The 12,050-nt window shown below is 39.8% G+C and overlaps 2 protein-coding genes and 1 pseudogene across 2 annotated transcripts; 1 reads left to right on the top strand and 2 right to left on the bottom strand.

Moving 5' to 3' along the window:
- Positions 1-1,267: 1,267 nt before the first annotated feature.
- si:ch73-281n10.2 (uncharacterized protein LOC561719 homolog) lies at positions 1,268-5,048 on the bottom strand. The gene is made up of 6 exons (XM_041940135.1): positions 4,878-5,048; positions 3,753-3,782; positions 2,663-2,692; positions 2,497-2,535; positions 2,258-2,383; positions 1,268-2,138 (listed from the first exon to the last, which is right to left on the bottom strand). The coding sequence occupies exons 1-6, from the start codon at positions 4,890-4,892 to the stop codon at positions 2,067-2,069; spliced, it is 312 nt and encodes a 103-aa protein (XP_041796069.1). The 5' UTR covers positions 4,893-5,048; the 3' UTR covers positions 1,268-2,066.
- A 586-nt stretch (positions 5,049-5,634) lies between these two features.
- get1 (guided entry of tail-anchored proteins factor 1) lies at positions 5,635-8,575 on the top strand. The gene is made up of 5 exons (XM_041940134.1): positions 5,635-5,772; positions 6,275-6,440; positions 7,548-7,615; positions 7,860-7,974; positions 8,204-8,575. The coding sequence occupies exons 1-5, from the start codon at positions 5,683-5,685 to the stop codon at positions 8,275-8,277; spliced, it is 513 nt and encodes a 170-aa protein (XP_041796068.1). The 5' UTR covers positions 5,635-5,682; the 3' UTR covers positions 8,278-8,575.
- A 219-nt stretch (positions 8,576-8,794) lies between these two features.
- On the bottom strand, positions 8,795-11,836 carry LOC121609169 (annotated as a pseudogene).
- Between the last annotated feature and the right edge of the window lie 214 nt (positions 11,837-12,050).

Consider the following 12,050-nt stretch of genomic DNA (forward strand, 5'->3'; position numbering starts at 1 on the left):
CCTGGGGCCAGGTACTATTCCAATATACGAGTACTGGTTTTTGGGTCTCTGTGCAAAATGAGATAAGTAATTGATCATTATGTTCATTATTGACCTTGGACACATAAATCTGTGATTCTAAACTCAAAGTTCACTTGAGTCACTGAAAAAGACTGTGAGATACATTTGACAGCCCCAGAAAATCCTCTCAGAACTCATCAGCAGCTTATACCAACACTGAGGGTCATAGCCTATAATGAGGGGTCACAAGACTGGGAACCACTAAGGATTTTATTAATAGTCAATAATATCAGTCATATATTAATACATAGAGTTGCACGGACCAGTCTGATTGTGTAGGCATAATATTTTAAACAGATAATATTTTCTTTTGGCTCCACATTTAAATGGAGTACCAACTGGCAAAGCAGGCAACTGCCACAGGACACTAGATCCCCAGAGACCCCAAATGTTTCACTGTGTGATAAGTGTTTGTAGTAATTATTTATAGCTTTGTCTATATGGGAAAATGCTCTATCGCACATCAACTGACCTAAGAGCTTGAAGGCAGGCCCTGCCTTATTTCCTGATTTTGATGCCCAATGTCTTGGTCTAATTTCAAGACTTTTGATACTTTAGCAGATACAGTATCATGCTTACATGATGCATATTCATAAAAACAAATATTTTTTTGAATCACACAGAAAATCTCAGACCAGGTGGTATTTCAGCAGAGAAATACTATGCACTATATACAGAGTGGAAGGTCAATACATTAATGCGGCTATGTTACTGACACTGTGCTAGTTTTACTGTATAGGTGAATGCTTTCCCCCCAACTCCTGGACAGGATGATTGAGTTTTTATAATATGTATTTTGTATATTGTCTGAACACCTTATTCTGGACATTCTATGAGCAGAGCCCTGTGCTGCATTTGTGAAAAAAGTTAGACCAGCTATTATTTTGAATCATGCTCAAAGAAAGGCACATTCTAACTCTACCTTCCAGCAAATCAGTTTACCTATTTTAGGTTTATGTCCCCAAGATTTTCTCTTTACATCAACCTGCTATGCAACAAATTCCACAAGTTCTCTTATTAAGTTAACTGGAAATGAAATTTGAAATCAAAATTCAACATTTAATAACACATATTTAGTATAAGGATTTCTGCCCATCATCATCTAGTTCGAAGTGAAGTGGATAAAAACAGCATCTCAAATCAGTGCATTTAACTAATCACTGAGAGCAGGACAAAATACAATATATAACTGATGATAAACAACTGATCAGATAAGAGAAATTCTCACTTTAATTGGCATTTTATACCATTCATAAAGAAAACATTTTTTTCTTTTTCTTTTTTTTAAAAAGGAGGAAACTGTACATTGGTAGAGAAATCCCAAAACCACAATAGAAATATCCACAAATTTGTGGCATATACATTTTGCCGACTGAGGTGAAAACAGCATGACAAGTGTGATTAACTCTGTAATACATTTTGTTTTGAGCACAGCTGAGAGTGTGGATCAGTTTAACCGTCCACAAATGTACCATCACTGACTGCATGAAAAAAAAAAAGCAATTCCAGTACTAGTGACATGATTAAAGTGAACGTTGCAAACACTTACTTAGCACAGGCCACAACTCTCAAACTTTCAATCGTCCTATTCCCTATCAAACACACAGTATTACGATGTGTTAAATTCAAAAAAACAGTACAGGTTAAAAAAAAATGCCTCAAGATGCCTCGGGAATGTCTCTCCCAGACTTGAACAAATTCCTGATATAGGCATGACCGCATGTCATGCGGAAAACTACAACTTAAAAGGCAAAATAAGAAGCCAGAGATACAGAAAAAACACAAGCACAATGAAAACATCAACAACAACAAAAATAAACAAAACCCAATGACTGAAACTTTCCCTTCACAGAAGCTGTGAAAAATGGAATTTGAAGTATCTGTTTAAATGCATTTCTGCGTCCCTAAAAACATTGCTGTCTTATGAAAATAGGAGATAAAAAATAATCTCTGCATTGTACAAGAGGTACAGGGAGCGTTGGCAAGAGGATATCAGGACTCCTCTACTACTCAGCTGTTTTATCCCCCTCTCCGGCCTTGCCCTCCTTTTCCTCTGCTTCATCTGCTGCTGCTGCCGGCTGGAGGATGGAGAAGACATGCTTTATCATTTTGGTTTTCCTTGAACACTGCTATGGTGCAAAACAACAAAAAGTAAATTTCAAATGGCAAGAGTCATTAAGAGGCAAACTCATAGTACCTCCTCAGCCTTGGCCTCCCCGTTTTCTGCAGGAGCCTCTTCTTTCTCTGCCTGAGGTTCTTCTTTCTTCTCCTCCTCTGGCTTGGCCTTTACTGCCTCCTTCGCCTTTTTGGTCTTAGGGGGTGTCTGCCATGTCAAAAACAAACAAAGCAGCATGAAATACACCATCAAGCATGTGTAATAGAAAAAAAAACTATTTCTAAATATGTACTTGGTACTGGCAAGATTTCTCCTTTTACCTTTTTCTTTTCTGGCTGTTCTTTTGGCTCTGTCTCTCTCTGTAACACACACACACACACACACACACACACACACAATTATGCACCATATTGCACCAACAAAATATGCACAGTAATAGTAGTACATGCAGATTTATATTAAAGTCATGGTCTTCATGGAACTTACGTCTAACAATCTTTGAGACTTTCTCCTTGGCTGCGGAACAACAAAAAAAAATGTTAGTTCAGTTATTCCACTAAGTATTGACACACACATAACAATGATTATAATAACAAGAACATGAATGCATAGCACCGACAGCCCCCCCCCCCCAACACTTATGATAAAAAAAAAAATAAAATGCATTATTGTTACATTAACAGTACAGAAGGTGCCTTAGTTGAATGCATGGTTGAATGTTTTTGTGTTGTCATGTAGGTTTTAATTTGTTATGCCCATGAAAGATGTTCACCTTGTGATGTAAGGAACAGAACAGGGGTACAGAATATGGGAAAAATAAATAAAACCACTTATTTATTGGTTTATAAAGTCTGTTAACTAATCCTTACAACTCCATCAAATGCATCAACTTTTGACTTACAAATCACAACCAGACTTGGGGTTAAGTCAAAATCTCTCTCCTTGTGAGAGCAGCGGTTTAAATACATATTCGTTAGCTTTAGATGAACTAGACTGAAACTGGAATCCCTTCATGTGTCCCTATACAATAGCCACTCCATAGGGAACAGTATATTGAGATTTCATATGCTCAGAATCAAGGCTGCATAACTGTCCTTGATATGTACTTTATGCTGATGTTGGCATAATTGATCCCATATTGTATTAGGGGATTTGTAGCAAAGTATAGTGATAATGCTGTGCACCTAAAATGAACTTGTGAGAATTTCTGAGGGCACCGTATACAGGAGAAATCTTTGCTCAGAATCAAATCACCCAAATTCAAAAGAGCAAAGTAGCGAATAAGGGACCCATTTGGGCTGCAAACTAACCAGCGCCCCCTATTGGCTGTGCAGCTCCACATACCCAATAAACTGACCATGTGTGGCCCATAACTTGTACATTAAGACCAACTGATTGACAGTCATCCTCAGAACCCCAGTTTTCACTTGCAGGATTCAAACTGGGCACCACCAATCTGCATTAAAATCTTTTTTTTTTCCTCTGACAGAAACTAGAACAAAATGTACATTTGGGTGTCAGCAGGGGTGTCGAGATCCACTGGGGCCAGTTTGGATGTCAAGGATTGAATACTAACCTCTGCACTTGCATCTGCTTCACTGGTAGACTGTGAGAGAGAGGAAAAATACATTTAGGCAGGAACAACAGCCATTCGTTAGTGAGCTAAAAGTGGGTGTGTAGTGCAAAGGGGGGATGGGCACTTCTCCCTCCCCTTAAGTCACAAAGAAATTATGCAACCTTAAAGAGTGTGTGTGTGTGTGTGAAGGGGGTGCGACACCTTTCTAAATTGACTAAAGGAGGTTCAACCAGCTCAACTTTATTCCCGCCAAGCGCTGCTTCGTGAGACAGAAATGTGTGCTTTGAGCAAGCATGGTGCTGCGCCTACTTAAAGAGGGAAGTGTCGCTCCACCTCCAGTGCGCGTCCATACATCAATACAGGGAATCTGCTTCGTGTGCCCAACGTGACTAAACCTCAGAGCTATTCAGTAAAACTTGGCCGACCGTGCGGGCTTCGGTTAGACCGACCAGATGTGTCGCTGTCTTTTCGAGGATGTTTCAGCTGCCATGACACCGCTTAAGAAAAGACTGTACACCTCAGAGGCTAACGCTCACCAGCCTTACAGTACGCGAAGCCAGAGGTCAAAATCTCAACAGCGTGGGCAGCAAATGCGCGTGAAACAACTCGACCCTAAGTGCAAATGGCCGCCTAAAAACGACTGACGCGCACAGCCGCGATAAGTTCAAACATCCAGATGCAATTACGCAAGGAATTTCCTTGAAATGGCAACCTGTTCATCGACGGCGGTTACACCTCTTTGTCTGATCAGAGCACACAGTGTCGGTAAATCGTTATTAAACCAGAGCCAGATGCACATTTAAGCAACTAAACCGCCCAGAAGTCGCATCAGACGTGGTCGTGTAATTTGCAAACTTGTTCGATGGGACTGCACGTTGCATTGCAAGTAAAAAGGCGCCACTTCCCTGTATCAACAGGGTGGACACGACAAACCTGAGTACAGTAAAGGTGGACTTCATGCATGCACATGGACGCGCTGTAGCAAGTAATCATAGCGTTACATTATCGCTAAAGCAGTGTGAAAAGATACATTGGAGTGAAATAGAAATACAGCCTATCCATTTTAACCAATGTTAATATATTTACTGTATGTATCATATTTCACATAATGTACATTGAACTTACTTTTTTCCTTCCCATTGTGGCTTAGGTAGTGCGGCAGAGATAAAAGAATAATACAGCCTTTCACAGTTTAGGAAACTGAATGAACCCTACACCTCAGCTTACACCTCCAGAACAGTCTGTAACTTAACGTAAATGTTCGACCAGTACTAGAACTAGCTGAAACCGGATTGGATCCCCCTTTTGGTATATTTTATTCCCTTATCCTACCAACCTACCAGGAAGAGTTATCCCCCGCCCCTTGCTTCCAGTGATTGGCTTTGACTTCGAGGCAACACATTTTTGAACCATAACATCTTACCTGTGTGGGCAGGATTGTATGCCAATCAGTCAACCCCAGCCAACTCTTACTTTTTAATCACGGGCTGTTCACGGGGTTCGTGTAAGATGTGTAAAATGCATGGCAACCAGTGCTATGGGGTACTAAATGAGAACGTATGTGCATAAACACGCCATACAAAGACTCATGTCAATTCTTAAATTGTTGCATTTCACCGCTGTGTGATGTGTATGTTTTTGTTGATAAAGTTACCTTTTATACTGACATTATTGAAGCCTTTCAAAACTCTTGTTTATAAAGTTGCAGATGCCCAGAAAACTACACACAGCTCACATTTGACAATGATTCTTATGATATATACAGTGTAACCTATATATATCTTACGGTATATTGAGCTAAATGAGTACATTGGTATTGTGTTGAAAAAAATAGCCTTCCTACGCCTTTAGCTTTTCTCAGCATAACCTGAATGGTGCCCAGAGGATCCACAACTGCAACAAGGAGGTTGACTATAGAGGAGGAACAAACATGGCGACCGGCTATGCGTGGTTTCTTGTGCTGGGCTCGGTTTTTCTATGCAATCTCATGAAAACACTGCTGCCGACCATATCGTCTTTCGTAAGTAGGGGGCGATTACTAGAATATATTTAGTGTTTACCTTGAAGGGACGTGCTACAGCTATACATTATGGGTGTCAGTGTAATTCCTGTTTTGTCGTCTCACATACAGTAGACTAGCTTAGCTAACTGTAAGACAAAGCTAATGGCTAATGCTACATGGATAGCTAGGCAGTTTGAAACAACGTAGAAGTTCCACTACAGTTAGTGGGTGGGGTTTCCCGAGATCCCGGTATAGTAACTACACATAAGGGGGAAATACTGTAGTGCTGCATCATTGTTCAAGTGTAAGGAAACGACTGTTACGTGAACGTTTTGGAACAATTTGCATCTTAGCGTTATAGCTAAAGATAGCTTAGCAAAATAATAATCTGTGTGTCTGGGCATGAGACACTCATAAGTGATCACCTTAGCAACAATAATGAACTGTGTGATTGAGCCTCTGCATCCATGAACAACAGAACAGCCTTTTGCACAGTTAAACACTGTTTTCTTCTTTATAGCTCTCAAAAATGGTTCAGAAAGACGCAGAGCAGGAGAGTGAGATGAGGGCCGAAATCCAGGAGATGAAGAAGGAGCAGTCCTCAATTAGCATGATGGATGAGTTTGCTAGATATGCCAGACTGGAGCGCAAAATCAACAAGATGACCGACAAGTTGAAAACACACGGTGAGAGGCAGAAGTAGTTATTGTGATTGGCCTGCATTGGGGTAGACAATGTGACTGACCGAGAGGTTTAAGTCATGTAGCAACAACATACAACACCGCCAAAAATCATGACCTCTAAATACCAATCAGCATTTATTTGACAGGCTTTATTGCAGGGCTGTTTAGTATTTGTGTTCTTATTATTTAGTCCAGCCCTTGTATGATCAGACAGATTAATCTCATTCACTTGTACTTTTAAGGCACACACAGTGTCTTCCAGACCTGTGCGTGTCTTCACAACAGATTCACGCATTTGGAGATGAATATAGTATCTATCTATCATTAACCACCAACCACAGGAAGTGGCAGAAGGTTTGGATAACATACTTACTGCCTTTTACCATCCTTCAGCATCAGCCTCAGGATCATCATCGTTAGCCACAGGAAGTGGCTAAAAATAATTTGATACAATAAGAATCAACAGCAGAGCAAAGGCTTTTTCTGTGGTGGTATTTTCTTTATCTTAACTGCACAGCGACAGTTAAAATCGTCCATTAGCGAGCTATACAGCCCATATCTGACTCTCTATGACTTCAGTAAATACCAACCAATCCCGATTTTCTCTTAGATTTACTGTGTTTATGATCAAACTGCTGACTCATTGTTTTTACCATTGTGTTCATCAACAGGGACTCCTCATTGTTTAAAGAGAAGGTGTTTTTTCTTTTGTCTTAAATGTCCAAAATAAACAACAGATTTTTTAACGCAATATGTCTATAATTCGTATTCATGTATTTTTTGAGACTGCACCCTCGGTTTTGCTCAAGACCCTACAAAGAACACACTGTTTTGATACTTGTTACCCTGTGACTGGTTGCACCACATTAATTGGGATGGTACAAAAATAGATGCTTAGCCTGGTTTCAGAGCTCTGAATCTCTGTTCACATCTGTTTGGTTTTTGTTGTTGTTTTTTTCAGTGATTCAAATAATGAAGCAAAAGGAGCTGGCTGTTCAGTCAGATTAACGGGCTAAAATACACAGGGCTAGTATTAAAGAAGGCTGCATCACCACAGAAATGTATTGTATGTATGTATTGAGTCTAACGTTTGTTTCTTCACTTTTGCAGTGAAATCAAGAACAGCACAACAAGCCAAAATGAAATGGGTTGTGAACATTGTCTTTTATATTCTGCAGGTTGGTTGGAATTACAAGCACAGGCACAAATGCATTTAGTTGTAGATTCTAATATAACAATGAAATCCACACAGAGAGCTCCTTCAATACTTGCGATCTGTAGGGATCTGTAGTCTTTGATACATGATTTTTTTAAAATTTTACTATATAAATAGAAAATAAATGTAGAAGTTAATATTGCTATCTATCTATCCATCCATCCATCCATCCATCCATCCATCCATTCCTTTCTGTTATCTGTCAGGCTGCTCTGATGATCTCCTTGATATGGAAGTATTACTCTGATCCAGTGACAGTGGTCCCCAGTAAATGGATCGCCCCTGTGGAGCGCCTTGTGGCCTTCCCAACAGGAGTGGCAGGTAATCACTCTTTGTTTTTTATAATTGCTAGAATATAACAATTTGTGCATGACTCATCTATGATATTGTAATACATATAGATATCGTTTTTTGGGTCTACAATTTTTGAACTGACTCACAGTGCTGACACATATATGGATTACACTACTTTGTACTTTCCCTCTCTTACAACTGTCATCAAGCCCCAGCTGTTTATTCATTCGCTGACAGAGCTGTTTGTTCCTTTCAGGTGGAGTGGGAATCACATGCTGGTTGGTGGTTTGCAACAAAGTAGTTACACTGGGTCTCCATGCCGTCAGCTAGAGACTCCAGCTGAGTTAAATACACTCATTATCTAACTTCTTCCTCAACATTTTGCCGATGAAGGCCGCAGTTTTGTGTCATTTTTTGTCATCTGCTTCAGGTCAACATGTAAAAATGCAGAGCATTTTGGCATTGGCTGTTTCATGTTCCATGTATTTTGGTGATGTTGAATTTTTTTCATTTTTTGTTAATTTTAAGTTAATTGTGATGATGTTTTGTCTGTATTATTTAAAAACATAATGATATGGAAATGTTGAAAGGCTTTTTTTAGAAGAGATAATAAAAGAAAAGCTTTTGATTATTTCTTGCAGTGTTGTAATTTGGGAATACACTAGCAAAAGCAAGTCAGGAAGTTTTCTTGACGTAAAACTGTAACATAAAGTAAACTGTAATGTATATCTGACAGTTTGCCCTCAGCGGAGTTCTTCTGTCTAGTCACCAAATCACTCGAGCCCTAACCTTTTGATTGGATCAAAGAGCTACTCATCGGCCTGCTCTTTCTGTTTTGACCTGCCCTTTACTCACACTGAGGGCTACCTACTCCACCTCTTCTCGATTCCCCAGATGAAGTTCTCAAATCCCACCGCTAAGTGTTTCCACCCTCATCAGGCTCTTGGTGCTTCTTTGGGATTCAAGTCTACACTACTGTAGGCTGGTCTTCCACAGTGCAGGTTCTCGATGGATTGTTTGAAGGTGTAGTTTGGCCATATTGTGGAGCCTGTATCCGTTTCTCTTTTCTCCATTTCAGTCATGTTTAGAGACTTTTCAGAAATGGAGGACAACTTATGTTCCTCTCTTTCCTCCTCTTCCTGTAACACCCATGGGGCCTCTGATGCCTCCTTTTTCTTGGCTCAAACTCCCTCAGTTTGATCTTCAAGGCTCTCTTCTGAACAGCCATTCTGCTCTGTGGTGTTTAAAAACAAATAGGTTTGTACTTCTTTGAAAAATACTCAATGACCCTTGAACAAAACACATTTATCTCCAAAATGAAGACCCCATTCTAAGCTTGCTGTTATTGTTGGGGATGCTTGTTGTCTTGTTTTTAAGATAAGATAAAACTTTATTTATCCCCAGCTGGGGAAATTTGGGCATTACAGCAGCATGTTAAACCAGTGGGAAGAAAAATAGCAGCAGAGGTAGAGAACATTCGAAAAAAACAAAAAGTAGACTATATATATGTACATATACAAGCACAATGGAATTTGACTATATAAAATAAAAATATAAAAAATATGTAAAAAGTGTATTGCCCTAGTAGCTTTGAAAAAAAGAACAATGTGAGTCGCCTTCAGAAAATAAAAATAACAATAGTGTTACTACTATTGCACAGAAGAATAAAGAAGAATAAAATATACAAAACAGTAGATGCTATGTAATATTGAACAAAATGTAAAAGGAAATATGTAATATTGCACAAAATGTATGGATACAGTCTTAGGTTGCATGGTGCTGGAGTTGAATAATCTGACAGCTGATGGAATGAAGGTTCGTTCTTACACACCAACTCTCCCCACCTTCACCCAGTATATCCTGGGGAGAGTTGGTGGTGGATTAGGGCCACTGTGGTATTGGTTCTTTCAACAACCTTGCACATGTGGTTTGCCAGTAGTGTTAATTTGACCTTATACTGTTATTGTTGCATTAATTAAGCACTTACCTGCATGTGTGTCAGTATCCTCTCTGTGATTCTCTTCTTCAATGTCACATTTGCCAAAACCTTTGTCTCTGAAGTTTCTATTACTAAAGATTTCTGCACTGGATTGTTACAACACTGAAATGATGCACAGGCTTTATTACTATGAGTGCAAAATCTAAAAGTATTTGGATTATTAAACAAATTCATAATTGACAAAAAAAATATAGATCTGCAAAGGCAGGAAACATCTTCAAATGTCACTAGCAGTTACATTCAGCGTAAGTCAACTATTAAACTCCATTAAATGAAGGGGGAGGGATTAGAGGCATCTGTTTGAATCAAATAGCTTTCTCTGACTGTAAAACAGAAAAGACTGTCAGCCAAAGCTACAACAAATATGGCTAAACTGAGCTAGAGTAGTTAATGTTCAAACACCTTTTTTGGTAAGTCCATTTAAGAATCTGTGGGAGTAAATATTCTGTGTATCAAGGGTCTTGTCTATCCTGTATGGATGAAACGAGATCTACTGTAAACATAGTGTGATATCAGACATCTCTCTTTCATGAGCAAGTGCAAACATGTCACAGTTTGGAATATCACTGAAAATTTAAGAATTTGAAAATCTATGCCTATGAAATGTTCACACAGAAAATCAGTTTATAATGGTCAGTTTTCTCAGTGTCATTGGTGACCACCAAACAGGAAGTACACCATCAAACGCTAGCAGTAAGCCCCCAGTATCAGTGGTTCACTAATGGGCAATGGAAATATTGATCCACACACTTTAACCAAATTCTCCCACAAATTGCTTAGTCTGAATTCAGTTGGGATATTCTCATTTCTGGGTTCAAAATCACTAAGAAGCATGCATAATAAACAATGCTGTGTGTTAACAATGACTACAGGACATGTATAATGCCTCAAAGAATAGTGCCTGGGAAACAGCACCTTGCAACTTACTTGAATTTCCCCCCTTAGCTGATATATTTGCAGAAAGCAGGATAGCTGTCTTGCCTTGAAGATCTTTCTCTGTTCAGTGATTACTTGGTGATTGGATGAGGCTTGGGATAATTCAAGATTAATCCCCAAATTCTAGATTATAACAGAGGAAAGAAATTATCAAAATTCCTGTTCCTATTTATCCCCAGTATATTGGGATGAGGAGGATGTGACACCCACCGCCATGCCAACCTCCTGCTCTGAGTGTGGAGAAAGTGTGGAGAACAAAAGAGACACAAAACTCGAGCAAAGGCACCAACCTGTGAGGGGCTGCTTTCTGAGTCTTGGAAGTGCTGCAGCGCCCCCATGTGGCGAAGCTGGAGCCTCTTCAGCAGCTTGATCTCGGTGCTGGCCTCGCTCAGCTGCTGCTGCAGGTCTTCAGCTCCCTGACTTGGCTGCTGGGATCTTGTCTAGAAGTGAGTCAGCTTGGTCTTGAAAGTCAGAGGAGTAGCGTGAAATATGAGAGCCACAGTGCAGTCTGGAGGGAGAGGACCACCTGGAGGGGTCGGTGCTGCAGCTCACAGCATCAGCATCAGTCTCCTGTTTGTGGCGCATCAGGCGCTGCTGCCTCACACACACACTTCTTCGTAGGCTTCTCCACTCTGATGAAGCATTTGAGGAAAAGCAGGGTATTAATGTGAGCCGACACAAAATCAGACGAAGCAAGAGACAGCTTTCCAGTTAAAATAAAAAAATACTCAGGAGCTGTTTTGTTAAAAATAGAATACGGATTCGATCTAGGGTCAGGCGATATTTAACTTTTTTGCGCTACTTAGCAATCATATGCGAGAAAATGCAACACACGAGAGATACGTGCGAGATAACGTTAGAAATAATTCTGGCTATGACCCTAGAGGGCCTCCGTACCTGAAAATATAGGCGCATCAAACCTGTTCCTGTTTTTGACTCTTTCGCAGTTGTCATGGCAACAAGCGGCAGAATGGGTGAAGATTCATGGAAAAGCTCGAACTTTTCTTCTAGTAGACCAAACAATGCAATATAAAGTTATACAAAATGTATCTAATATAGACTGTGGACCGCATTCGTTCGAATTGTAGCTAGTGTCCACAATGTATTTTGAATTAAGGTTTAGGCTAATGTTGGTGCACATTCCCATTCTTTGAGAGTTATATGTAAC

Source organism: Chelmon rostratus, chromosome 7, assembly GCF_017976325.1.
Source record: "Chelmon rostratus isolate fCheRos1 chromosome 7, fCheRos1.pri, whole genome shotgun sequence".
Lineage (NCBI taxonomy): Eukaryota > Metazoa > Chordata > Actinopteri > Chaetodontiformes > Chaetodontidae > Chelmon > Chelmon rostratus.

Coding starts and splice junctions, on each gene's coding strand:
- si:ch73-281n10.2 (XM_041940135.1), bottom strand. Junction 2,693..3,752: donor AAGCAGATGCAAGTGCAGAG/GTTAGTATTCAA, acceptor GTTGTTCCGCAG/CCAAGGAGAAAGTCTCAAAG. Junction 2,139..2,257: donor GGGAGGCCAAGGCTGAGGAG/GTACTATGAGTT, acceptor TCCATCCTCCAG/CCGGCAGCAGCAGCAGATGA.
- get1 (XM_041940134.1), top strand. CDS start 5,683: ATGGCGACCGGCTATGCGTGGTTTCTTGTGCTGGGCTCGGTTTTTCTA. Junction 5,773..6,274: donor TGCCGACCATATCGTCTTTC/GTAAGTAGGGGG, acceptor TCTTCTTTATAG/CTCTCAAAAATGGTTCAGAA. Junction 7,616..7,859: donor TTGTCTTTTATATTCTGCAG/GTTGGTTGGAAT, acceptor GTTATCTGTCAG/GCTGCTCTGATGATCTCCTT.